At 37.6% G+C, this 26,869-nt stretch overlaps 3 protein-coding genes across 5 annotated transcripts; 2 read left to right on the forward strand and 1 right to left on the reverse strand.

Moving 5' to 3' along the window:
- On the reverse strand, nt 1-25,891 carry wdr74 (WD repeat domain 74). 2 transcript variants are annotated; one of them, XM_089126425.1, is made up of 10 exons: nt 25,751-25,891; nt 4,883-4,989; nt 4,670-4,794; nt 4,511-4,574; nt 2,698-2,841; nt 2,503-2,604; nt 1,610-1,766; nt 1,227-1,369; nt 956-1,009; nt 1-818 (listed from the first exon to the last, which is right to left on the reverse strand). In XM_089126425.1, the coding sequence occupies exons 2-10, from the start codon at nt 4,946-4,948 to the stop codon at nt 636-638; spliced, it is 1,038 nt and encodes a 345-aa protein (XP_088982551.1). In that variant the 5' UTR covers nt 4,949-4,989; nt 25,751-25,891; the 3' UTR covers nt 1-635. The 2 variants fall into 2 exon arrangements, with proteins under 2 accessions (XP_088982551.1, XP_039523489.2); XM_039667555.2 differs by lacking the exon at nt 25,751-25,891 and adding an exon at nt 5,153-5,312.
- cnih2 (cornichon family AMPA receptor auxiliary protein 2) lies at nt 8,042-18,455 on the forward strand. Of its 2 annotated transcripts, none has more exons than XM_039667462.2 (8): nt 8,042-8,177; nt 8,499-8,648; nt 9,309-9,978; nt 12,167-12,235; nt 12,441-12,488; nt 15,056-15,168; nt 15,247-15,390; nt 17,786-18,455. In XM_039667462.2, the coding sequence occupies exons 3-8, from the start codon at nt 9,898-9,900 to the stop codon at nt 17,811-17,813; spliced, it is 483 nt and encodes a 160-aa protein (XP_039523396.1). In that variant the 5' UTR covers nt 8,042-8,177; nt 8,499-8,648; nt 9,309-9,897; the 3' UTR covers nt 17,814-18,455. The 2 variants fall into 2 exon arrangements, with proteins under 2 accessions (XP_039523396.1, XP_088982354.1); XM_089126228.1 differs by lacking the exon at nt 8,042-8,177 and adding an exon at nt 8,209-8,340.
- Nucleotides 25,810-26,497, forward strand: uqcc3 (ubiquinol-cytochrome c reductase complex assembly factor 3). Its single transcript, XM_089126426.1, has 2 exons — nt 25,810-25,945; nt 26,252-26,497. The coding sequence occupies exons 1-2, from the start codon at nt 25,829-25,831 to the stop codon at nt 26,378-26,380; spliced, it is 246 nt and encodes an 81-aa protein (XP_088982552.1). The 5' UTR covers nt 25,810-25,828; the 3' UTR covers nt 26,381-26,497.
- Nucleotides 26,498-26,869: the final 372 nt, after the last annotated feature.

Genomic DNA, 26,869 nt, shown 5'->3' on the forward strand with positions numbered 1-26,869 from the left:
TCTTCCTTCAATTCTGTTTAATTCAGAATTACAGTGATAGAAGGGACAATTTGTTTTTGTTTGTACACAACAGGTCCATTTGCTCCAGTTAGAATTGTAACATTTTCACATATTAAAAAAGTAATCTGAATATCAAATTTCAGATCATTTAATGTTCAAATCCACTTCAAAATGATGAACTGTACACTATATATATATACAAACACCTATGAATGTATTAAAGGGATTGTTCGCCCAAAAATGGAAATTCTGTCCCCTGTATGAATTTATTTCTTCTGTTGAACAAAAAGGAATATTTTTTTTTGAAGAATGTCAAACTGTTGGCGGGCCCCATTGACTTCCATAATATGGAGGGGAAAAAAACCCTGGATGGACATCAATGGGGTCCATAAACTGTTTGGATATCGATATTCTTAAAAATATATATTTTTTATGTTCAGCAGAACAAAGAAATGCATACAGGTTTGAAACAACTTGAGGGTGAGTAAATAATTAGTAACAGAATTGATCAGAATTTTAATTTTTGGGTGAACTGTCCTCTATCAGGATTAAGTTTCTTTCTGGCCATTTCTGATACATGTTTTAGTCATGACATCAACGGTGTATAAAATGATTAAAAAAATGTCCTTTATAAATCACTTTACACTATTTTTTACTAGTTTTCTTTTCTTTTTTCCATCTACCCCATCAACCGCTGTTTCGCCGTTTTGGGCAGCCCTCTTTTTTGTCTTCTCCGTCACTGTTTCCATGGTATCCCAAACCTCATCCTCCTCTGCTTTCACCTCCTCTACATCTCCAGTAACATCGGGACTTGATGACTGAAAGAGAAGAGCACATAGATTAACAAAGTCATTAGGATGCAGTATAAAGTCATCAGCGAGACAGCAACTTCCATTGTTGCTACTGTTGATAGGCAGTTACATAAAGTGAATTATCAAAATGATGCACCGCTTACCTCCAGTTCTCTGCTAGAAAGCAGCACACAATTGAGTCGTGACTTCAGATATACCTGCAAAGAGAAAATATGCTCACAAAATTACCATTTACGCAAACACACGACACTGAGTGGGAGGCACTTATGATTATATGGTGTATGCAACCAGATGGAAATAAGAGGAGTGGGGCTACGCAGAAATTAAACGATATGAAAACAACAGCAGAGAGAAAGAGATGGATTAAGTGCAGAGAAAATGGATAAAGAAACCTGGATTCTTGTGTATTCATACCTTGTGTTGTAAAGAACGGTCCTCCAGGCTGTGTACTCTCAGAAAACGATCTAAACCACAAGAGGCCACCAATGGGAGGGAAGGATGGCACTGCAACCCCCGCACTGCCCCCGCCAGACCCTTAAGACACCCACGCACAAGCCCTGCAGGCAGAGAGAGAAGAAAATAGGGTCAGACAAAACAACACTCTCAGGAGTTCAATAATATAACAGTGCATATATAGAGAACGGCTGGCCAAGTACATCTTTTATACTTGGAACACACACAGATCCAGGACAAACAAAACAAAGCAATGGACTTTCAGTTCAAAACAACTGCTTTTGTGCTTTTGATCCAAGCCTGCCTAAGAGAAGAAATAAACAGAGCATCCACCTACTGCTTACCTTTTCTGAGGTCAAGAATGGCGATCTCCCCGTGAGTGTTGCCCACGACCACTGTGCCCTGGCTGGCAGGAAGAGAGAGCGCTGTGAGCGGGTACTCTCCAAACTGAGCCTCCATCACCGGCCTCCTCTGAGACGTCGAGGGGTCGTACACGCGCACCTGTTGGAGGAGCAGCAGAACGAACAGGGCAAGATATTTTGAGTCATATTTGATTTTACCTTAAGACACATAGGAAGACATGAATAAATACAATAGCAAAGGGTACAGGACAGGAAGAAAAACATGGTTGGCTCGCAATACTTATGGAAAATTGTCAAATGTATTCTGAAAAAGCTGTTAAATCTTTAATAACAAGAGAAACATTTTTGGTAACACCTATAATGCATGTTGAAGTGGCGGCCAATCAGTTACAAGCTGGAGGTTGAGGCTGTTTAAACTAAAAGATCAATTTGAATTGATAAATTAGAAAGTTGTGCATGCCAGTTTTTGATGAAACAGCCTGAATTAATTTAAATACAGCCAGAATTCATTTAAATACATTAGTGTTCAAAAATTTGGGGTCAATAAGATTTTGTAATTAATAATTTTAATAAGCAAGGATGCAGTCACATCAAAAGTGACTGTAAAAACAATCTTTCAAATGATAAGATTTCAGATAAATACTGTTTTCTCATTCATCAAATAATCCAGCAAAAATGTATAATTTATGCATATATGTATATACAGGGCTGTTTAGGGTGGGACCTGCAACAAACGTGAACGGAAGACGATTGTAAACGGCCCAAACAAAAATGAACACATGACCTTTCTTAGTAAATAATTTTACAGTGTAAGAAACAACGGTAGAAAGCCTGAATGGATAAAGCCAGAGAAAATGGTTAATGGCTTAACAAACCTGATGGTGTCCAGTGCATGTGACTATTTTATCTGAATCTGGAATAAAGCCGATGTCTTTCACCCACACGGGCACTCGCATATCCAACCAGTCATGGGCTACCTGATGGATTAAACAAAAAATAATAGCTTGTAACAGTACTCAAAACTATTGGCTGCTGAAAAGTTCATAGTTATTTTCTCTCTTCTGCCTTACATTTTTGGCTGTGAATATTGGCTTCTCTGGTCTCTCCAGATCCCAGACTTTCAGCGGGTTCTCTTTACCCCCTGTAGCCACACGATGGCGCTGTGACGGGTTCTGTTGCATTCTACAAATTCCATTTCCAACATTGACCTCAACCTAAGAACAAAGATGGATGAGGTTGGTTGAGCATCCGATTAAGTCCACATCTTAAGAGTCAACAAAATTTTCATAGAGATGAAAAGATCATCATACATTATTCAAACCTAATCTACAATTCAAACAACAGAAGCAGCGCCCACTTGTTCCAAAAGTTGAATCTGGATAAGAATGGTCCTGATTTGGAAAGCCTATGTTTTGGTGAGGTAATACATTTTACTTTTGTGCCAGTTTTTCAGAGCAACACTGGATTGGATCACCCCAAATAGAGATGACCAAAACCAGACTACCAGTGCTCTGAGACTACATATCAAAAGGCAGGCTACTAACTAGATATGAAGAGTTCAGATGCAAAAGCCTCTAAGTGCCATTTGAAATTTTATTCTAGAATGATCATTTTTATCAAGCTTGTATATTTAAGTTCAGTGATTTCACTTAAATTGCAATGATAATTACCTATTAATTGTTATTTAAGTGAAATTACTGAACTTAAATATACAAGTTTGATCAAAATCATCATTAAAGAAGAAAATTTCAAATGGCATTTAGAGGCTTTTGCATCTGAACTCTTCATATATACTTTTTTTTTAAACAGCTAAAATAGTCAATGTGACCCACGACAAATAACTAAAAATTAACAAATCTACATGGAATAAAGACCTTTGACTGGTTAACCTCAATTTACAGAAACAAATGCCTCTAAAAATTAAATATTGTTTTTGTTTGATAGTGACAATCGTTTGGGGTAATAACATGGGACATTTAGCTTAAAGCCTTAATAGGTAACCTAATGTCTACTTCACCACTGTAACAGTTAAAACAAATTAAAAGCAAAACATGTAAACTACATGATACAAATGGTGCATTATTTTACCAATTTTTAAGTTATTACATTTTGTTTCTGAAAACCACCCTAAAAAATAATACTGATTTAACGATCCGCGTTCTGACGTAGAACCTGGAAGCGAGGCACTGTTTACTACGTGATCAGTATAACAGACTGACACGGAGGAAAAAAAATTGTTGAATAAAGTTGTTATTTTTGCAATTTTCAGCAACAAAAAGTATTCTCGTCACTTGTATTTACTACCTTTCGGGGCCTTGAAAGTGGTAATAACGTTCTAGTCTATGGAGGGGCAGAAAGCTCTCGGATTTCATCAAAAATATCTTAATTTGTGTTCCGAAGATGAACGAAAGTCTTACGGGTTTGAACATAAGGGTGAGTAATTAATGACCGAATTTTTGGGTGAACTAACCATTTAATGTATAGGGAAATATTCATATGTGTAGATGCTGATGGTTGGTGTTTATTTAATGTATCTTTTCCCCACAATTTTTAACATTTAATCTCGAGTAAATACTCATGCAGTCCAAATGAACTAGTCCAGCTCCACCTCTGTGTATCTAATGGGTGGATGAATAGAGTTATGGGTAGGGTTAGGGAGTGGTCGGACCTTCTAGCTCCACCCATGGCTCTGCAGTGAGCAGCCACTCAAAGAATTAGATTTTTTTTATAGCTTTAAAGGGATACTCCACCCAAAAATAAAAATTCTGTCATAATTTACTCAACCTCAAAATAAATGATGACAGAATTTTCATTTGTGGGTGGAGTATCCCTATAATTGAAATATAGAAGACACTGCAGGACTTTGAAATCACACTGACTTACTGTGTCTGTACAGCCTTCCTTCCAAACCTTCAGCAATCCTGACTCCACACACGTGATCAAAGAACTGGAAAAGGGGGAAGAAAGTACATCAATCCTACAACACATCCAGTAATTCATCAACCACTGCAGAGACAATCAAAACATGATATTGGCAACAACCTGTCCGTGACAGACAGTCCTGTGAATCTGCCCTGTGAAGGATCCCCACACTCTCTGGTCGCAGTAAAGATCCCCTTCTCCGTACTAAAAGTTTTCACAGTGCCGTTCACACTGCCCACTAACACCTGCAAAGACACACACACATAGACAACGTCTGTCAGTCACTAAATCATGATGATGTGGTACGCTACTCCAGTTCTCTCTCTTTCTCACCTCTGATTCGTCTGTGTCTCCCCATGCCATCACGCAAACCTCCTGATCCCGACTCAAGCAGCTCATCTCACAGAAGTTGAACGCCTGTTTTTTGCTGAGACTCACCCCTTGAGATGAAATATGGATACGAAGTCATTAGTTAAATGGCCTCAAGAAAATGAAATGGTAGGTCTGTGGTGTCAACTCACGTGTACCATGATACATGATGGCTAACTAGATAAGTGGACAATGTGTCGACAACGAGACAAGAAACTCCCAACAACACCTTACCTTTTAATATTCCAGTTTCGGATCCAAGCCATATTGAGCATATTTGGCTTTTAGCAGCCATTTAAAAGGAAATAGGTGATTTTGGATTTACTAATCAAAATACAGACGTCCACGCTACTGTCGCACACAACTCCGTCCGGGTGTAACACGCAAGCCAAGTACTTTTAGTTCCGCTCCGACGATACAAATCAGTGCGAGTTTCATCGTGTTGCGCTTATATTTGATACAGTTGGATAAAAACATTTTAAACTATATCTGTATGGATTTTCCCAAATATCATTTTCTATTGTTTTCACTAACACACAAAAGATATTAGGCAGAATGTCAGGGACTGATAGTATCAGTCACTCTTTGCATCAAGATGAGAGTGAGTAAATCATGAATAGCCTAGACCTCAACAGACATTCTACTGACTATTAGTAACTTTGCAAGCACATGTCAAATTATTCTACTAACCCTAACCAAACCGTTTTACTAATACTTTAATGACAGAGTTGATGGGCTAGTTGTAAATTGAGTTGACAAGTTAGTTGCAAAGTTAAAATGTAGGCAAGTATAGGCCTAATGCCTAAAGTGGAATGTCGAAATAATGTGTAAGTAAAGAATGAAATCAAATATAGACTAAATAATTTAAATAATTAAATTCGATAATCCCAATAACTGAATGTTCTTCACTTCACTGGTTTACACTTTTTATTAGCCCTATTAATGAATTTACATGACTTTTAAAGTTTGTGCTTGCAGGGTTTTTATATAGGCTAATTTTCATTCGTTTTTTAGGTCTAGAAATCACACTTTATAAAATTCCCTCTTATAGTATCTATTTTGTCTAAAATTATGAGAACCCTGATTCTTAAATAAAAATGACAGTTGTTAAAGGAATTAATTAATCTCATTATGATAAATAATTAATGAGTTGGAGTAGCCTTACAATTTATTACAACGGCATTTCCTCAGGACAGAGGAGAGACTAAAAGGAGTGAGTACAGAAGAATCCACCAGATGGTACTATTAGACTCCATTAGAAGAGAAAACACATGGCATGCAGGAGATATGTCAAATGTGACATATAAGCTTCAGGATATTTAGGGGTCCAAGCACCCCTATATTTTTCTCTTAATCCTTGAGTCAAACCCTACAAAATTCATGTCACTCTTGTCTATAAAAAGTTCAAACTTTTTCAAACTCCTAGGCTGTTTCACCAAACTATGTATAAAGCTGATAGATATGCTGGCAAAAAAGTTGTCAAAAGAATTTTGATACATACTATAGAAGTGTTGCGAAGATATTAGCAACATGACATTCTGAGGACACAAGCCAAGTTGCATCAAACTCTACCCATAGGGGGCACACACACACACACACAAAAACTTGTTTTCAAACAGCATTATTCCGATAAACAAAAATGGCCGCCAGCCACCAATACAACTTCAGCAGGTTATAACGTCAAATTTGAATGGCCAATCTTTACGAAATTTAGCAGAAACTTTGAAGGCGTTTAAAATAAGCAGTGTATTAAATTTGGTGGGAATCCACCTCAAGGTGACGCTATAACACATTTTTGCCTAAAACGTCATATAGTTAAAATAAAAATTAAAATATTCCTTCAGTATCCTCAAATTAGTTGATCGTATCCAGTTTTTAAAAACCTACTTTTTCGAACTTATGCAATCCCATTTTTTTCTCAATTTGCACAGAATTGGCTATCCACCATCTTGAGACACTCCTGAGAAAAAGTTGTCAAAAGAATTTTGATTTGTTTTATTGTTGGGGATATAGACTGACATTTTTGTGGGTGTAGCCCTTAATGACTTCTTGTGAACCCAATGCCTCCACTTCACTAAACTTGATACAAAAAAGAGACGCTTTTAGACATAGCCATTGTATCTGTCACACTTGTGTTCTGTTTAGTTTGTTTTCATTGGACTTTTCTGCCTATCTTCATGCCACGTGTCATCATCATTATCAGTTCATCTGTATAACCTTTGTTATGTTAATGTTTCGTTTCCGTTGTAGTATTTAGTGTGTGCGTACCTTCTGCCTGTCTGTACCAGTTTATATTATTGCAAGTGCTTTGCTTTGGAACTTTGGACTCATCATCTTCTTCTGCCTGCACCACACCGTGACAGTCTCATCATATCGTCTACATTGATGCTTGGACCCCAATAATTGCCACTTGCAGCTATATTTGTCAGCGTTCCTGGAAAAGAGAATGCTGTAGGCCTATATATTGCTGTCGTAATGTAAGCAATAAAAGCAAATCAGAAGCCTTAATTCTGGAATGATTCAGTCTCTTCTCCCTGGGGAGCATATTTGTCAATCAAGTTTCAATATTTTCCACACTTTAAAGAACACACATTAAACAAAGTTGGAGACATTGTAGGGATGATTTCAAAATATAGCTAATAAGAGAAGAAAAAGAAGTTTCCCAGGGAGTAGTAAAAGAGATGCACTTTCATGAAGAAATTAAAGGAAACATTGTATGAGAGAGAGACAGAATAACATAGGGAGGGAGAGAGAGAGAGAGAGAGAGAGAGAGAGAGAGAGAGAGAGAGAGAGAGAGAGAGAGAGAGAGAGAGAGAGAGAGAGAGAGAGAGAGACTTTTTAGGGGTCTCTTTTATTTTACAAAATTATAATCCTTCATATATAAAATTAAATTACACTCTAAAAGTTTTTCCCTTTAAAACCAGAAGGGAACGACCATGTACTATAGACATAATCAACAATACTCCATAGGAAGAAAACAATAACTATTTTTCCACCTTAGATATTAACTTGCAGATTACCATCAATGTACACTTCACACACACAATGATGAGAGAGAGAGAGAGAGAGAGAGAGAGAGAGAGAGAGAGAGAGAGAGAGAGAGAGAGAGAGAGAGAGAGAGAGAAACAAGGGAAGCCAAAAAAGCACCGGAGCTCCCTCTGCCCTCTCATATCTCTCCAGGGAATGAGAGAGTAGAGCAGAAAATACAGGGACGGAGGAAGAGAAGACTATTGAATGTAGTTGAGCAGCGCATTCAGAGGTAATAACATCACATTTTTATTATAATCAAGATGGGGCGAGAGAGAAGGGCTGTTCCATTGCTTCTGCTTTTGAGATTAAATACCAGCGGGGGATGCTTGAATTCATAAAAAAGGAGAGAGGCAGAGAAAGAAAGAGAGCGAGAGAAAGCAAAAAGGAAATGGGTAAGGCAGACGGAGGAGGGGAGGGGGGAACGCTTAATTAAGTGTCAGACTTCAGAAAGCTGTGCAGGATCAAAAAGCATACGATAAAACAGAAAAAATACGGCCAGCACATTCATATGTTTCGCTTCTTTCTGCTGTTTCATACCTGGTCGCAACAGCCAATGAAAGACTGTGATGGGACCGACACTGACATACAGAGCAAAGCAGACCAGAGATTTCTGACATGGTGTCGACCCAGATTGATGGGAGGAAAATGAGGGGAGAAAGGACAGATGTAGACAGACTTGCGCCACTGCTTCAGAAAACAGGTAAATGCTCATGTTCTTACATCCTGTCATGCAACGCAGCTAACTTAACCATTCTTCACTGTCATGCTGAATGCTTTGTTTATTCATGGTCACTGTTTAGAAGAACTGAACAGACACCATTAAGGCTTTGTTGTGAATTCATGCACAAAAATTGGCAATGAATCAAAGGATTCATAGCATCAACCAAATCCAGCAAATATTTTTTAAAGAACTGCAGTTGTATCTTGGAAATGCATAAGTCTAGGATGATAAGTTCAGTTTGTAACTGTAAAACATGTTTTCTGTAGGCTATAACTGTAAAACAAATCCACATCAAGCAAGCTACTCAAACGATCTAACAAAGATTTATTTGTAAATAATAATGTTTTATTTTACACTCAGCCTCAATGACTCATTTTAAAGTCATATATTGCTCTAATTCTTTCTATAAAAGTGTGTCATTTTTACATTGCATTGTCATTAGTTTGTTCATATATTAATATTAAATGCACAATAAATCCACCTTTCATTCTAAGAGAGGATATGAATCATTGTAAAACCTGTCGATTAGATGCTCAAAAATGACAACACGATGGCCGTTAAAATATGTCTAATTGTAATTACTCCTCAGCAATTCATCCCTTCTTTACTTTGTAACTCGAATCATTGTCTCTTTTTCAGATTGTATACCGAAGACATTCATCTTCAGATGTGCTCACAAGATATTTTTTAAGCTGTTCTGCTGTAAATAAGGTGTGTGGAGTGTGGACCCCGTTTACAGAACTAATCTTAGAGACGGGGGAGGGGAGCGTTTCTCCACATACATACAAACACCCCTCTGCCAATCAGAGAAAACGACAGAGAAGGAGAGCAAGTGGAGGAACAGAGGATACAACCGAGAGAGTGAAAGGAGGAAACAGCTCTTGCAGTTATCTTAGGTGAACAGAGAGGAAGACACACAGTCCAGCCACAAGTTACAAGGCGCTTGAGCCAGCGGAGGCGGATAACAAGCCAGACACCTCATATCTGCAGCTCCAGACCAAGAAGATTCCCCTCTAATTCTCTCCCGACTTCATCCTAAGCTGGACCGCAAGCTTTAAGACGAAGGATAGAGAGACAGAAGAAGAGGAAAGTGCTTCGCAACTTCCTTGAGGGGGGCGAGACTGAGTTTAACTCAGTGAAGAGAGAGTCAAAGTGAGAGAGAGAGCAGGGGAAGACTCCCCCTTGCCCTCTCTCGACCCGGATCACCGTCAGGCTGGCTGGAACAGCCATGGCCTTCACCTTTGCGGCCTTTTGCTATATGTTAACACTCGTGTTATGCGCTGCCCTCATCTTCTTCGTCATCTGGCAGGTACGTTTCGAGCCGTCTGTAGTTTTACATCTTCCCACGTGAATGTGTGCGAGTTCCTATACCTGTAACACTGTGACACTTCCATTCCAATTGGTATCAAGATCCGTGTCATCGGATTGTCACTGACTGCGTGAGTGTGAATGTGTGTCTCCGTGCCAGTTTTTTTTTTTTTTTTTTTTTTTTAGCGCAGAGACGGGTGTGTGTCTGTCCAAGCTGTCTCTCCTGCCCTTAACAAGAGGCCTTATCCATGAAGTGAATACAAATCACGGCAGTTATTATTAGAGCAGACATTCTGAGTCATGGATGATTTATGTTTTACGGAACAAGTAGACGGATACAAAAGAAAAAAAAATCTGAGGAAGGTAGGAGTCTACCTGTGAGTCTATGCATCTTTTTTCATCTGAAAAATCTAAAGAAATAAGCAAGAAATTATATTTTGGATAAAGAAATTGCAATGCACTTTTTTTGTGGACTTATGAGTTATCCCCATAATTCTCCATACTGTATGAAGTAAAAATAAAATGTACTTATCTTAACTGCAATGCAAAAAAATATATAAATAAATATCTGCATACGCACACACACGATAGATGTGCAAATACCCTACTACAGGGTATTTACAAAATAATATTATTATTAATGGGAATTACAAAATAATAGCAACGTCTGGATGCGTTGCGGCAATGTTATTTTAGAGGAAAATGTCATGTGTTACAATAATATTGATATGTCATATAAAAAAATCTAAAATAATGTATATTTTATATATATATATATATATATATATATATATATATATACATTTTTTTAGATACATACACACATATATATACTGTATATATATGAAGAGTTCAGATGCAAAAGCCTCTAAGTGCCATTTGAAATTTTCTTCTAGAATGATCATTTTTATCAAGCTTGTATGTTTAAGTTCAGTGATTTCACTTAAATGGCAATGATAATTACCTATTAATTGTTATTTAAGTGAAATTACTGAACTTAAATATACAAGTTTGATAAAAAATCATCATTAAAGAAGAAAATTTCAAATGGCATTTAGAGGCTTTTGCATCTGAACTCTTCGTATATATATATATACACATTCTCCAAAAAAGTGCTTATCCACTGTTGGGTTGTGGGTTAAAAAATAATAAAAAATGAAGTCATTTTCAAAATAGGTGACCATTTTAACCATTTATTCTTTTGATATTGGTTGTAATGCAACTTAGACATGTTTTAGTGAGATTCACCGCTGCCTCATATAAACACACAGAGAGAGCGCTGAAGAGGAAGAGGTCAACAGCCCATTTGAACTCTACTGGTTGTTCTGTGCCAGCCCACTGTCTGTAGAATCACAAATGAAATTTGCACAGTCGCCACCGGAGACCTCAACATCATTTGTATTCTTCATATTAGATGCGACATTCTCACAAAAGGCAACAGCAGACAAACACAATGGCCCTGAACTGTTAAAATCTGTCTGAAACACTAAAACACCAGAGACCTACTGGAGCAGAGGTTTCAACACCTAAAACACAAACCCTGAATGCCAAACAAGAAGCCAAGGGTATTTTCAGATTGGCGTTAGACTGCAGACCTTACGTGTAAGACGTTCAAAGGGCCATTAAGAAGCAAACTTGAAATGACTGAGAATTGACTAATGACAGGAGTGGGAGAGATTCTAAACATGAGTCATTTGGTGTGAGTGTGTGTGTGTAAATGTATGTGAGAGAAGGAGACAGAGAGTGGGGGAGGCTGAGAGTCTGTGTATGAGTGCATGGCGGCGAGAAACCATGTTATTGAGAATGCTTATCAAACCGTAATTTTCGTTCTGACACCCCATCCTCCTTTCCTCTCCTTCTCCCCCCATCTTTGTATGGCTCTCAGCCAATAAGAATGTGAACTCACTTCTATAGTAACCATGACGCCCGCTTAGGGGCTCATTCGGTCACCATGGCAACTGCATCTGTTTACAGAGAACGAAGTGAGGGGATGGCAGGAGATATGGATCTATAAGGGGGAAAAGAAGGAGGGGAGAGCATAGCATGAAGCTGAAGGAATGGCTTGAGAAATGTGGAAAGTTAAAGATAAAAAGGGACACAGATTCTCCTACAGCCTCTCTAACCTCCAAAATGTCCATTGGTTTTGTTGAAATGCTCATGTAACACAAATTCTGTTGTCTCTCCTCAAGATTATTGCGTTTGATGAGCTGCGCACAGACTTCAAAAACCCCATCGATCAGAGCAACCCCACAAGAGCGGTAAGGTTTTTCTTAGATCACGATTCCTTTCACACATCATCAACTCAGTATCCCAACTGTGAACTGTGGGTTTCAGAGAAATTGATACTCTGGTATACATGCATATATGTGAACACACACAGCAACATGCATCCATGCTGCACAGTTACAAAACAGTTGGAGCATGATGATAGAAATCTTATTGCGTTCTTCTGTATTTCATCAGAGGGAAAGAATATTGAACATCGAGAGAATCTGCAACCTCCTCCGAAGGGTGAGTGAAATTGTGGAAGATCCATTTAAGTGTAAATATATGTGGTGGGGAGGACATGAAAGAGAAGCCCTTAAAACAGCTATTTTCAAACTTCCAAGAAGGGATTCATTGATATTACAATTCTGGCCGATGCCCTTACATTAGTCTCGCATACCCAGACCTTCAGACTGACGGCTACGTCAATTTAGCCAACGTTCCGTGGGCGTGACGTCTGAGGCTGAGACTACCCTTACATAAGCTGACCATTTTGGGTAAATAAATAAAAATAAAATCAGTTGTTTTTAATGCTACAAGTGGATTTAGGCATCATAAAATTATAAAATAAACAGTATGACAAATGGATATTCATTTTGAGATTTTATAAAGAATACATTTACCTTGTTATTAAATGATGTCGGGTGATGTCACGTATTGTTGACGTTTAAAGTATTGACAAACAAAATGGAGGCTAGCTAGACCCTCCCTCCTCCTCATCGCGCACTAACCCCCCAAACCCCACCCCCAAGTCCTTATTGTCGGTAATTGGCTGGAACAGTTTTATGTTTCGTGGAGCGGGTTGCCGGAGTTTGTTTATGTTGCCATTTGTGTAGCCTGGGTTGTCTGCAGAGACCGTGTTTTTTTACAGTGTGTTCAGGGGACAGGCAGCTAGCGGATAGTGAGGAGATGTTTGCTGCATGTGACAAAAAATGTTTTGGCCTAAAAAACACTTGGAATCGCTTAGAGCTTATATTAACTATAAGTGAGCAGATAACAGCATGAACAATTAAATATCCAACCCAATACTGGTTGGTAATGATAAATGATAGTGATGCACCGATGTGAAAATTGTGGCCCATACCGATAACTGATAGGCCTATTAATATTGCTGTTATGGCCGATTCGATATTTATCGATGTCGATATCTCTGTGTAGAAAACACATATTGGTAAAAAATTACATTGCGATATTTTATTTTTCTGTGATATAAAAATCAATTTCACCAGATGACTTGAAAAGCTCTATTTGGAAAGCATGAATCATTCTAGAATGACTGGGGTGGTTTTGTCATGGAGTAAATCTGCATAGACAAGTAGCCGACAAGATTTGTCTCAACACAGAAAACATTTCATCACTAGATAGATTTTTGTTTGTTTGTTTATTGAAAGTGTGGTTTATGTCGTCATCTGAATGTGTGGAAAGCTTTTCAGAGAAGATAAGGCAATGTTATTTTAGCACACAACCAGTGGTAGTTCAGAAGAAAAAACTTTTACCATCGTGTATTCTCAAAGATATTCTGCCAATTCAATTCATTAATATGCGCGCAGAGAGAGAGTTTGAAGACGGTCAGAGCGCGCACACGCGCGACCGGGGCTTTCACTCTCTGCTTATTCTCTCAGTTAAACAAGCGCACCAATCAGTTATTTGCATCACTCATCTACATCCACATCACTCACCGGTCAAATAAGGCTTTGGCGGGATAAAAATACGCCCGAGAGAAAACAGCGCGCAAGTTCCAGTCTTCTTGGCTTGATGTTTAAACTGACTTGCGCTAGTAATGTAGGCTATGCGCTCGTGCAAAAACAAACATCCCCGCCCTCGCATTCACATCTCACACACATCAAATACAGGAATGATTATCGGCCTGTTCACATCGGCACTATTTTGACATCGGAAACAATACCGATTTGTAAAAAATTGACCATAGTGGATAGCCTATTATATCGGCGGCCGATATATTGTGTAGGCTACCACTAATAAATGCTAAAATCTTTAATATCGTCCAATAGTTAATATAGTACTGATACAAATTCATTAATTTTTTTCTTCTTCAAAAAAGACATTTAATAATATTAAAAAAGTGACAGTAATTGATATTGTTACAAAAGATTTCATTTTCAAATAAATACTGTGCTTTCGAACTTTCTATTCATCAAATAATCCTGAAAAATACATCAGTTTTCACAAAAATGTTAAGCTACTGTTTTCAATATTGATATTGATAAATGTCTCTATTCAATATCAGCATTTTAGAATGATTTCTGAAGGATCATGTGACACTGAAAACTGGAGGAATGATGCTGAAAATTCATCTTTGTCATCGCAGGAATAAATTACATTATAAAATATATAAAAATTAGAACATTTTGAAATATTTAATGCATTTTTGGTCAAACAAATAAATGTCATTTCTCTTTCAACACTTTCTCTTTTTTTCCCTTCAGTGTAAATTCCTCCCTTTATTTGTAAACTTCATTTCCTTTTTCCCCATTTGGCATTGGAAATGGACAGAGACACCCTTGATTTAATGATATAATTTGTTCTTGTCACATACTTCAATAGTTTGAAATGCCATGAAAATGCGGTTAAATCACTTCTCAAAGACCCCACCTTGAGTATCTTCAGAGTATATTCTATCTCTTTTCTTTTTTTTACTCCAATGATTTTTTGGGGCCCACTTGTATGTTACTTTATGTCACTTTTTGCACATAAAGAATCAGAACTGAATGTGTGACAGTAATGATGAATATACGTTTTTGCTTACAGTTATTGTAAGTACTTATTGTAAGAAACTATCCTCTGTCTTTCAGCTGGTGGTACCAGAGTATTCCATCCACGGGCTGTTCTGTCTTATGTTCATGTGTGCGGGGGAATGGGTAACTCTGGGCCTTAACATCCCCTTGCTGCTCTATCACCTCTGGAGGTACAAACTGTTCCTCAATTAACTGAAATTCCAAAATGGTTCCCCTGTAGTAATTCCCTCTCTCATTTTCTCCCTCAGGTTTTTCCACCGTCCTGCAGATGGGTCTGAAGTTATGTACGATCCAGTGAGTGTGATGAATGCGGACATTCTGAATTATTGCCAAAAAGAGTCCTGGTGCAAACTAGGCTTCTACCTTCTCTCCTTTTTCTACTATCTGTACAGGTAAACCCTCCTGATTTATTCACCTTCTACCCATTTAAATATAATTTTATGTTTAGATTTTATTAACGCCATTGCTATTAGGGCTCATATGTAGGGTTAGGTATCTCAATTTGTACTTCACATGACATAATTTGGAAGTAATGATTCCTCAAAATCATGTGAGTTTTTGTGAAAAGGTATGTTTTCTAAGAGTCTAAGTTTTTCTAAGACTTGATAATAAGAAAACCAAGCAGTGTGTACAGAACAGAATATCATAGAATTGGATTGTACCACTACGGAACCACCCAGAACATCCTACTAATAAGCACCAAGAATATCCTACCAAATAATAATCACTCAAACACCTTAGAAATTGCACAACAACACCCTTGTGACCCAGGGAAAATTATGTGTGAGAGGAGAATCCATTTCCAGCACTCCCTGGTTTCAAGGCTTTAGTCTAGTCCCAGACTAAAATGCATGTTTGAGCATAGCTTCAAAAATGTAAGGCCATTGATTTGTCTCAAGATGGTGAGAACCAGTAATGTTTTTTAAAGGCATTTTTTTTAATAAAATCTACTTAATTGAACTAAAGTCTAATCCAATAACTAAAGGTTATTGAACTAAAGTCTAATCCTGGCTTAATCAAAGCCCTGCCTGAATTCCAAAATACAGAGAGGCTGAAACCGCAAGGACAATTCAGGACAGACAACCGAAGCAAACTTAGATCTATTTACACAATAATGGTGTGCTACATTTAGCAACGTACACAATTGCTATATGTCAGAGGTTGCACGCCTCTGAAGCAACTAGGGGTTAAGTGTCTTGCTCAGGGACACATTGGTGTCTCGCAGTGGATTCGAACCTGGGTCTCTCACACTAAAGGCATGCGTCTTATCCACTGCACCATCACCACTACGGAAACATTTTTTCTTTGTACAGATGACAACGTCATCAAAACGATTTCCGTTCACACAGTGACAGACCTGTGAAAACGACTAATAACGCTGCATTATGCATGCCAGACAAGTAGTTGGCGATGTCACTTACGCGCCTGCCCTACACACATACGCATCATTTTACTACAGTGCAGTCAAGCCGAACACACATGCCTACACAAATTACATAATCTATCATTTTTATGTCCGATTTTCATTCTAAGAATGTTAATCTTGATAATACTGTAGCCTGAACCATTCATTGTAATCCCAATTTTAAAATCATCTCTTCTGATATAAAGTTCTGATGTAAAATTCCAGCGCAGTCTCATCCCAAGATGTCATATAACTGACGTCTTGGGACGTCTTTTGACCATACGTCAACATCCGCCTTTTTAGGGTACCCTTAAACGTCGGTTAGATTACGTTATCGTTACCCCAGACCTAAACCTACCCCTAAATCTACCCCGTCACCTAACTAACGTCAAAGGTAAAGCGTCAGTTGTATGACGGCCCGGGATCGTCGTCTAACCGACGTTTAAGGGTACCCTAAAAAGGCGGATGTTGACATATGGTCAAAAGACATCCCAAGACGTCAGTTATATGGCGACTTGGGATGAGACTGTGTGAAAAATTCGCACCCTGTTGACTTCAATGGGGCAAGTTCAAAACCTGCTTTTAGCCTCTTATCACCCTTGATTTGTCATTACGAGTGCACAGCCGTGTGAATCGTGTTATTAAGAGTGACCACGGTCAATCTGACTGCAGTAGATGTGAAAGATATGAAAAAAATGATGTTAATTCAGCCAGCTCACACATAACTCTATTTGCTTCCTGTTTTCGGTCGAAGCCCACAGTAGTCGATTGTCGAGTTCACGCACGCGATCATTGGTGAATTATCATATCAAACCTACCACTGTGTGGTGTTCTGAGAATATCAGCTCTAATGGATAGTTCATCCGAATCAGATGTTGATCACACGAAGGAGGTTTGAGATGATATTCACCAATGACTGCGCACGTGAGATTGACAGTCGACTACTGTGGGCTTCGACCTAAAACAGGAAGCAAATAGAGGTATGTGAGCTGGCTGAATTAGCATCATTTTTATTCATATCTTCTGTGAATAAAAAACAAAATTCATATCTGTTCTGACAGCACTCCAAATGTACAAAAAATGAGCTCAATGAAAAAATTGACCGGAGTTCTCCTTTGTTCAAAAAACGTATAGTTCAAAAACATTAAAAAAAATCTTACTAACCTCAAACTTTTGAACAGTAGCATATATACATACATAATCTGAGGAATAAACCCTTTTGAAATCATTCTCTATATACTGTATTCTTTGTAAGGGATATATATATATATATATATATATTTGAGATATCACTAGCAAGTGTTTGCCACAGATTGTCTTGCTTAATTCAAAGTGCTTGATTTGATTAAATCTGTCTTAATTTCTCTCTGTCTCTTTTGTAGTATGGTGTATGCTTTGGTCAGCTTCTAAGTGATCAAATGAAGGAAAGAGGACTATGAAAGGAAGGAGAGAAACGACAAAGCAAAGACAGACTGTGTCGTGCTCACCTCTCCCTCATCCACAGACCTTGTTCAGCTCCTCCTCAGATCTCCTGGGTGGGGATGGACGATGGATAGATGTAGAAAAAGCTCAAGACAAGGAGGCATTTAAAGCCGTCAATGTAAAGCTGCCTCAATCACTGCCATTACAAAAGAAAAAACGGGAAAAAAAATGAGTGCAATAGAGAGAGAGATATGTGGTGAACAAAAGACTCAGGCAGTGTAGATGTTTTGTAACACCGTTTCATTTCTCAAGGGCTGCTGAAATTTTCCGCTGCTCATAGCAACAACTGATCGGTTCTTTATGTCTACAAAGAGACACATATGTGCCACCAAGATCATTACAGGATGTGTTTCCTTGACTTTTAAATCAATAGACTGTGGACTTTATGTTGCGACGTCTTTTTCTTCACATAACAGCCGCATTTTTTTGTGGAAAAACTTATGTCAAAGTATTTCATAACTGCTAAGTATTTGCTATTTCAGTATTTGTGGTAGATACCTATAAACGAACCATGTATGTAGAGGTACAATATAATAATTGATTAAATTATTAATAAATGGCTCAGTTGTTGCAGGGTACTTCTATTAGTGTCCTTAAACCGCACAAGTACAAGTATTTTTTACGCAAAATCAGATGGTGAAGTTTTCACAAACATTTCAAAGCAAATCAACCAATGAGATGAATATTACAAGCCGGAGAAACTGTTTGAGCATAGTCGCATCTTAGGATTGACACCCGATGTTTTGGGTTCATTCATCATGGGCTGCGGTGAGGACGAGCGGTCGAGCAGAACGGCAGACTCTTAATTGAGACGGGCATGCGGGACGGGCCGTACCGGAGGGAAGAGAGATCCGACCCCAACCTCTGCCGGAGTTCAAATACTCGATAGACTGTGACAAATCATAAAAGCACTTTCGGAAGGCCAACAGATGAACTGTAGCAAACAACAGAGGAAGACTCATTTGCGTCGAGTGGGCTGATGTGCATGAGACAGACGAACACAGCAGGCCGTGATGCAGATGATGGGGACACTGGTGTCGGTAACGTTCGCTCATGATGCTTTTGACAACAGACTGATGGTGTTGTCGTGACCACGATGATGATGAATACCAACTTTTCAGGCAATCTTCTGTGTTGTTAGACTATTCACAACATTTAACGCCACTTTGTTCTGTGTATTATAGGGCCTCTCAAATTCGCCTCACCTGGAGTGTTGTGCTGTGTCCATCAGTCCACTAAACAAGTAGAATAATGATTATTTAACTAAGCTGTGTGTAATTCTGGCTTTGTAGATGAATAGAGTTGCCAAGCATATCACTCCTGAGCCACTGCACTAGATAGAATGGCTTCATTATTACACATACACACTCACACACTTCAAATTTCAGTACAATAAGCGAGTAATTCAATGACGACACAGTCCGAGTGCTTTTTAGCAATATTGCCTATCTGGTTCAAACTCCTGGGTCCTCTTTCCATCTTGGCTTTGACTTGATGTACCATGTACCCTCAAAAATGTGAAAATATACCCTAGACAATCGCTATTAGCACAGGAATGTGGGCCGAGAGACAACGGACTAGGGTCTTCATTATAGACGTCATCACTGAATGTTTTTTTTTTTGTGATTAATATAGTTCACATGCAGTATAAGAATACCTGCATGATAATTGTATTTTATACATGATTCATTAATGTACGCTACAGCACCTTTGGTAACTTTACGGTCTGTATTCAGTTGAATACTACCGAATATCTTATATACTACAAAAGCAATTCCAGATGTTCTAATAAAACAAGGTTTCCGACGAAAAAAAGTGAAAAAGTGTTGTTGATTTGCATCTTGGGGTGGGAAGTAAATATACACTACCGTTCAAAAACAAAAGCTAGGATGCATTAAACTTTCTATTCATCAACACTGATAATAATAACAGATGTTTCATGAGCATCAAATCAGCATACACTGAAATTATTAATACGCTTTTTCTAATCAATAAAATTGAAGCAACAGATTACAAGCAATACCATTAATAAAAATGAACAAATTAGAATTGAGTAATAATTAATCAAATTATTCCTTAAAAGTTAACCATTTAAAATGAGTAAAATTTACACCAAAAAAGGAAAAAGGAGAAAACCGTCATTTTAAAATGAACCTAAAACAAACACCGTTCACCATTATGGTGACTTAAGTGTATATTTTTTTTTTAAGTTTTACTCATTTTAAATGGTTAACTTTTAAGGAATTAATTTGATTAATTAGTACTCAATTCTAATGTGTTAAAATGATTTAATAATATTGCTTGTAATCTGTTGCCACAATTTTTTTGATTAGATAAAGCGCATTCATTTTTACACTGAAGGATCATGTGATACTGAAAACTGGACTAATGATGCTGATCTATTATTATTATTATTATTATTATTATTTTTCATCATAGGAATAAATTATATTCTAAACTAAATTAAAATAGAAAATAGATGTTTAAATTGTAATAATATTTCACCATATTGCAGCCTTAGTGAGCATTAGGGACTTTCAAAAACATCAAAAAAAAAAATGTATTCCAAACGTTTGAACAGTAGTGTTGTTTATCTGATTAATATTTTCACTGGTAAATCAGCTCTAAAATTGTCTGTAAATTCACACATTGAAATCATTTAAAATGGGGAGGGAAATGAGAATTGAGGTTTTTTTTTTTATAAAAAATAAGATGGTCTGCAAAAGGAGGAAATTGAATTCAACAAGAAAAAAAAGAAGAAAAACAATAAATTGAAAGGAATAAAACTCTGATAAGAGAAAAAAGATCAAGACAAATGATGAAGGCCAAGAGATAACTGTTTTTTTTTTTTGTTTTTTTTTGCAAGTCTCAAGCAAATGTGAATGTGAAAGAGTGATAATAAAAAGGGAGAGACGCAGAGAAAGTGCGAGTGCATTGGAGTCAATAAGAGGCTAACACAGTTTGGTTGCCATGGAGACACAAAAGGAATGAAATACATTTTATGTTAGGCTTACTCCACCCCCCACCCCCCATGAAAATCAAAACCAAAAAGCCTGTCCAAAATGGGTTTTCTGTGCATGGCCACACAGCTGAAATATTTGCCAAAGCTTTGAAAAGCAATTTGATATGAAAATGGAGCAGGGAAATGGAACAGAGTGTAGATAAATAAATAATAATGTCAGGAAGAAAAAAAAAACAAATTGCTGTTTTTTTAAACATGCAGTTTTATCACAGAGCACCAGAGTGCTGTTTATCTGCAGCGCATGCAGAATACACGCATGTAATCACATGCACTCCATTGCCAAAGTCTGTCTCTCTTTCTGCTCTTTCTCTTCAACTCTTGAGAGATGTTGCTATGGAAACTGGTTACAATTGATAAGTTTGAAACATGAGTGAGCCACAGACAAGCTGCTGGTACACACACACACACACACACACACACACACACACACACACACACACACACACACCGACTGAGACAGCTACACATGTATGGAAATAGTTCTCTTTTTGAAGAGCTGCTTTTCAAATCACCAAGGTTTTCCATCCAAAGGAAATGAAATGTAGTAGAATCAGCAATTTAACCCTTTCTTGATACAGCTTAAGATGCCTTTTATCAATGATGAATCAACGGCAAATTATATAATTCGGTCTGATGTCTAGAAAACCTCTAGGTGCTGTTGAATGCATCCCTAAAATTGGAAGAGTCATTTCAACAATATGATGAAAAGACTGACAGAACATTAAGAAGGACAGAGGGAGACATGAATTATGCATCGGTGCAAATCTCAGTACGGTGAACCTTATCAGAAGTTTAAAGTTAGGGGAGAAGAACATTAAATTAGAACAGTGGAGTGAGAACTATAGGCAAGAATGATAGATGAGTTGAGAGAACAAAGATTGGCCTTTGGACATCAGACAAAATGTCACCCGAGATATGTTCAGCACAAATGAAACTGGATCTATTAAATGCAAAGGTTTAATTAATGGGATTAATAACATTACTGAGTACATAAAAACATATACCTGATTTTTCATAACTCAGATTTTTCTAAATGAATTATTATGTGGAAAAGGGGGAGTGTGAGAGACATGAAATGTTTATATAAATATATATATGTTTATATTATATAAATGTTCATATTGGGATCTTGTCTGAGAGCCCAATCACCTTTGTAAGACTGGAAGAACTGGTTGATGGAATCAGTCTGACCAGTGGTTTCCGAAGACTTGGGACCTTGCTTGCAAATTAACATTTGACCCGCTACCCTCCTTCCTCTGAGCACCTCATCTATTCTCTCTCTCTCTCTCTCTCAATCAGCAACACTTAAAACTCACACAAGAAATATATGGTTTTAATGTGAATGTGATTATTTTTAATGATTGTTTAGTATCATTTTAAAGGTCTCAGGGTGACTGGTATAGATGTCTCATTCCCAAAGAAGTAAAGAAAGGCAATACAGTTCTTATAGAAATATCTTGCACACATAAGGGTGTATCCTAGAGTTAACACCTTCTGACCATCTGTCTGACTGCAAATTACCACTTGGGAATAGGTAGACCACAGTAACTTTACACTGTGAAAGGAGGTCTGGATATATAATGAAATGGAACGGAGAGTTCAGGGCTGCTTTTTCTGTATCAGATCAGTCCGTGCGTCCTGTGCCATCGAGGCTCAGCATGTATGTTTGGTAAAGTTCTTTGTTGGTTTGCAATTATTATTTTTCAATTGATTATGGAATTGTAATAATACATTTACCTGACATAATAAATTGTTATATTTGATTATTCAAACAGACTTTGACTTTATTTTCATTACAGTTAAAAGGAATAGTCAACTAACTAACGTGTAGCATATAATAACATGTTATATTAATGTGAAAAAAGATGAACTTTGAATTTGGGAAGTACAGACTTTTAGGTAGGCCTATCCATTCCCAAACACGCACTCACACATACCACGTCCGCTTTCCACAGATGATTTATGTACAACACATACGCTGTAAGTGTGAAATAGTGTTTAATTCTGCTGAGAACTGTAAGTGGGCTCTGCTTCCCAACGCCATTCCAGCCATGATTAGCATTCATACTGGACGTGCTACTGTGAAATACCACACAGGACCTCACCACACAGGTGTTGAACTGTGTTAAACGCCGTTGAGAACATAACGAAAGCATCGTGTTCTGTATACATAAAACAATACCGCATAGACAAGGGCAAACTATTGCCGCTTAAAAATGCAAAGCACACCCATAATCATCGAAGGTAAACCACACACAGTCTACATACACAGACACGCACATGAATATTTCCTTCAATGATCAGCGGTGCACCTTCGGGAAAAAAACGGGAGTCATGGCAACAAGAGCAGGCATCTGCAAGCGTTACTGTAGCAATCAGAGAGGAAAGGCAGCCAGGGGGTTGGCGTGAGAGGTGTCATTATAGACTGAGTGATTTGGAGGGGGTGTGGGGGGCGCGAGAAGCAGGAAACGATTAAAATATGCAAGCAATAACGCAGCCAGTAGAAATTACCTCGCTTTCTGCTTCAGAACTTTAGAAGTTTAAACCTCTTGCACGGATTGAATTCAGAACAGGAAAGGTGAAGGAATCCGTGTGGCTACAACATGTAGGCTGTCTGAAAGTTCTAAATGCTGGAGGTTTTAGAACAAAAAAATATTTTATATATAAAATACACACACACACACACACACGCACGCACGCGGCACGGGCAAAAATACACTGTTTGAATTTAAACGGGCAAATGCGTGAGAGTCTATGCTTGGATCATTAGTGATATATTTGGCAACAGTTCTTCAAACCCTAAGTGATGGAATGTTAGCTTTTTATTTCTTAAACCATTTATGAAGACTCATCATTGCCATATTGCAGGATGACAATGTAGAGATTCATCAGGCTCAAATTGAAATGAAGAATCATTTTACATAAATTGGCACCGAAAGTCATTGAGATGGAGTGTTGACATTGTCAATACAAGATATTGACCAAAAAATGATGAACCTTTCGATGGAAATGACATCACAACATTTAGCTATTTCCATCAAGAGGTGCAGCAATTTTTGGTAAATATGTTGTGTTGACAATGCAAGAGTCAAGCACTCTGTAAAGCGAAAAACATAATGCACATTTAACTTTTCAACAAATTTCCCCTCTGATAGGATTCCTTTAAACTGCTCTGACTAAACCGGATGTAATCCATTTCCAGTAAAATGCAGGGTGTTATTCTGTAGTTTAGAACTATATACTGTATGAATATGGCATCTTCTTTAAATGGTGTAAGAGGCTTTTAGAATTATCTTGGTTTTCTGCTTTCATTGTTATGGCAGTGATGGATAAAAGCAAGTTATCTTAGTTGTGTTGTAGTAGCTGCATCTTGTCAGGGTTCTGTCCTCTTTGTTTGGTTTATGTTTGGTGACAGAGCTCTGACATTCTCAATTTATCATGTGTTGGCGTTTAGTCTGGTTTGTTGTGAGCACATGGCTTGTCTTGTATTCCTTGTGCAGTTTCCACAGCAATGTTTCGTAAGGGATACAAAGCTCAACATGTGTTCTAGCTGGAAAAATGTCGCTTAAAGGGACACTAATGTATATACCTTCCTTTCTAGCCATCTATTTTGCACCTTGACTCTGATGGACATACATTATCAGCACTTATGTGCTTCTCTACACCCACTCAGCCTGCAGTGCCTGTGCCTGAACGGAAACGGGCGCGCGCACACACGCACACACACACACACACACACACACATCCACACGATAGTATGTTAGCGCCATCTGGTGGAAAGTATAATTAACAACTGTTCTGTGTCCTGCTGTTGTTGTTTTTTTAATTCAGTCAGCGTGCAGCTTTTTGACCCTTGAAAGATGACTAATATTTTAAAAAGCAATATTCAAATTGAAGTAATGTTCTGTTATATAGTCAATTAATGATTAATACCTGACTTAGGCCTATACCTCATCACACCACATTGCACAAATAGTCTAGTGTTTGTCCTATTACCTAGCATAGCCAAGTGAAAACCATTAGATAACTATTATCTAATAAACAATTTTAGCGTGAAAAGTAGATAGCTAAATGTCTGAATCCACTGTCTATAAAATGTTGATTTTAACCTGTCCGGACAGAAGTCTTGACCTTACTATATCAAACAGTTAATGTAATTTTCACTAAATCGATTAAATTGATATTGGATTAATTGTTAATTATGATTTTTTTTAATTATTAGCTGCTTTATTACCAAAACTCTTATGCTATGTATCACATATTGTGTGCAATGGTATATAGATAATATTCAATTACAAAAAAAAATAAAAAATGTAACAACTCTTAGAAATATGAAACCCAAGAAATAACATTTTCTGGATCCTTTCCTCATGAAGGTTAATAATATAGGCCTTCAATGTTTCTACACAAATTGTATTGACAGCGTTGTAATAAATAAATAAATAAGTAAATACAATTGAAAGGTTATAATTATTAGGCTATATTATATAAATATTAGGCTATATTATGTGTTTGTTGTCGTCGATTTGATTTCGATTATTTAGTGTTTATAGTTTTACAATGTATATTCCAGTTTCTAGCTAAACAAATAATTGGAGAAAACAAAACTCTTATATTAGCTTTGAACTACGTCATCTCCGTTTTATGTAGAAAGTGCGACTTGACGGTAAAAGGTGATGTGAGACAGTGAGAGTTAAAAGACTTAAAAGCGCGTGCGCCTTTTCATTTACACAATATTACAGACCAATCTCCAGTAGCCTAAACCAGTAACAGGTTAAAAACATTGTATAATGATGTACTCCCACAATGCACCGCATCGTGTCAACTGACAGTGCACACTGACCTTTTTTCACGATCTAGGGAAGCCTGAGCATTTATATCAAGCGAATAATTAAGGAGTTTTGTCGTGCTCGTGATCATCATGAGCGCCATGAGGACCATGTTGGCCTCGATCGGGCTGGTCGGGGTTGTCGGTGTCGGCTACGGAATGTGGGCCATGATTTCACCTGGAGAGGAGAGGAAAAGGGAAATGCTGAAGGTACTGAAACATTGCAGTTTAATAAATAAGAAACACAAACCTATAAAAATGCGGGGTTGATGCGACTAGAAAGGTGCCTCATGTAATTGTTTGTCAACATAAGTAGTGTGGTCGTACAGGATACCTTATTAACGAATTAATTTAAGCAGGGCCAAGTTTTATTTCACTCTGATCGATGATATTTACTCTAGTCCATTTTTACGCCTCCATGTTACTATCAAAACAATGAGTAAGCTGCATTATTAATTATTTTAATTATTAATTCCTGATAAGTACCTTGATCCATCTCTCCCTCAATTTTTCCAGAATCTGCCCGAGGCCAACCCCCTCCGAATGGAGGAGAGCAGGAGGAGAAATGCCCTCATGCTCCAGGTGCTGAAAGAGGCTGCAGAGACCAATGAAAACATTGCACGTGGATTTGGAGGCCAGAAATGATGGAATGAGACTTCACATATCAGACTTTAACATGCTACCGGGATTATGTACATACATGGGAGGAAAAGTATAATGCTACATGATTTATTTAAATAAATTATCTGCAAATGCTCCATGTCATAGGCTATGACGTTGGTTATTATATGATGGACATGGTCGTGAATGGCACTGACAGATTTGTTTTGCTTTTGTTTTCCTTCCTGGATAAATAATCTTAAAATAGTTGGTGTTTTGGACCATAAGTTCCAAAAACAACTTAAGTTGGCATGACCTGCTATTTACTGGTTTTGTGGCTTGTCCAAAAACCTGGATTATCCAACAGGGTTAGTGTTTTACAAGTAAAATTGTTTAATGTATTGTAATGTAAACCCTTTACTGTAAATCTCAATCGTGAACAAGTTCAGTGAATAATGTTTCTAGTTTCTATTACGCTCTGTAATCGTGCTTGCGTAATATCTGCACAGCAATGACTTGCACGAGTGCATAACA

The sequence above is a fragment of the Pimephales promelas genome, chromosome 23 (genome assembly GCF_988280905.1).
Source record: "Pimephales promelas chromosome 23, fPimPro1.hap1.1, whole genome shotgun sequence".
NCBI lineage: Eukaryota > Metazoa > Chordata > Actinopteri > Cypriniformes > Leuciscidae > Pimephales > Pimephales promelas.

Coding starts and splice junctions, on each gene's coding strand:
- cnih2 (XM_039667462.2), top strand. CDS start 9,898: ATGGCCTTCACCTTTGCGGCCTTTTGCTATATGTTAACACTCGTGTTA. Junction 12,236..12,440: donor AGAGCAACCCCACAAGAGCG/GTAAGGTTTTTC, acceptor GTATTTCATCAG/AGGGAAAGAATATTGAACAT. Junction 15,169..15,246: donor CTGCTCTATCACCTCTGGAG/GTACAAACTGTT, acceptor TTTCTCCCTCAG/GTTTTTCCACCGTCCTGCAG.
- uqcc3 (XM_089126426.1), top strand. CDS start 25,829: ATGAGCGCCATGAGGACCATGTTGGCCTCGATCGGGCTGGTCGGGGTT. Junction 25,946..26,251: donor GGAAAAGGGAAATGCTGAAG/GTACTGAAACAT, acceptor CAATTTTTCCAG/AATCTGCCCGAGGCCAACCC.
- wdr74 (XM_039667555.2), bottom strand. CDS start 5,213: ATGGCTGCTAAAAGCCAAATATGCTCAATATGGCTTGGATCCGAAACT. Junction 4,990..5,152: donor CGAAACTGGAATATTAAAAG/GTAAGGTGTTGT, acceptor TTTCATCTCAAG/GGGTGAGTCTCAGCAAAAAA. Junction 819..955: donor TTTCTAGCAGAGAACTGGAG/GTAAGCGGTGCA, acceptor CTTCTCTTTCAG/TCATCAAGTCCCGATGTTAC.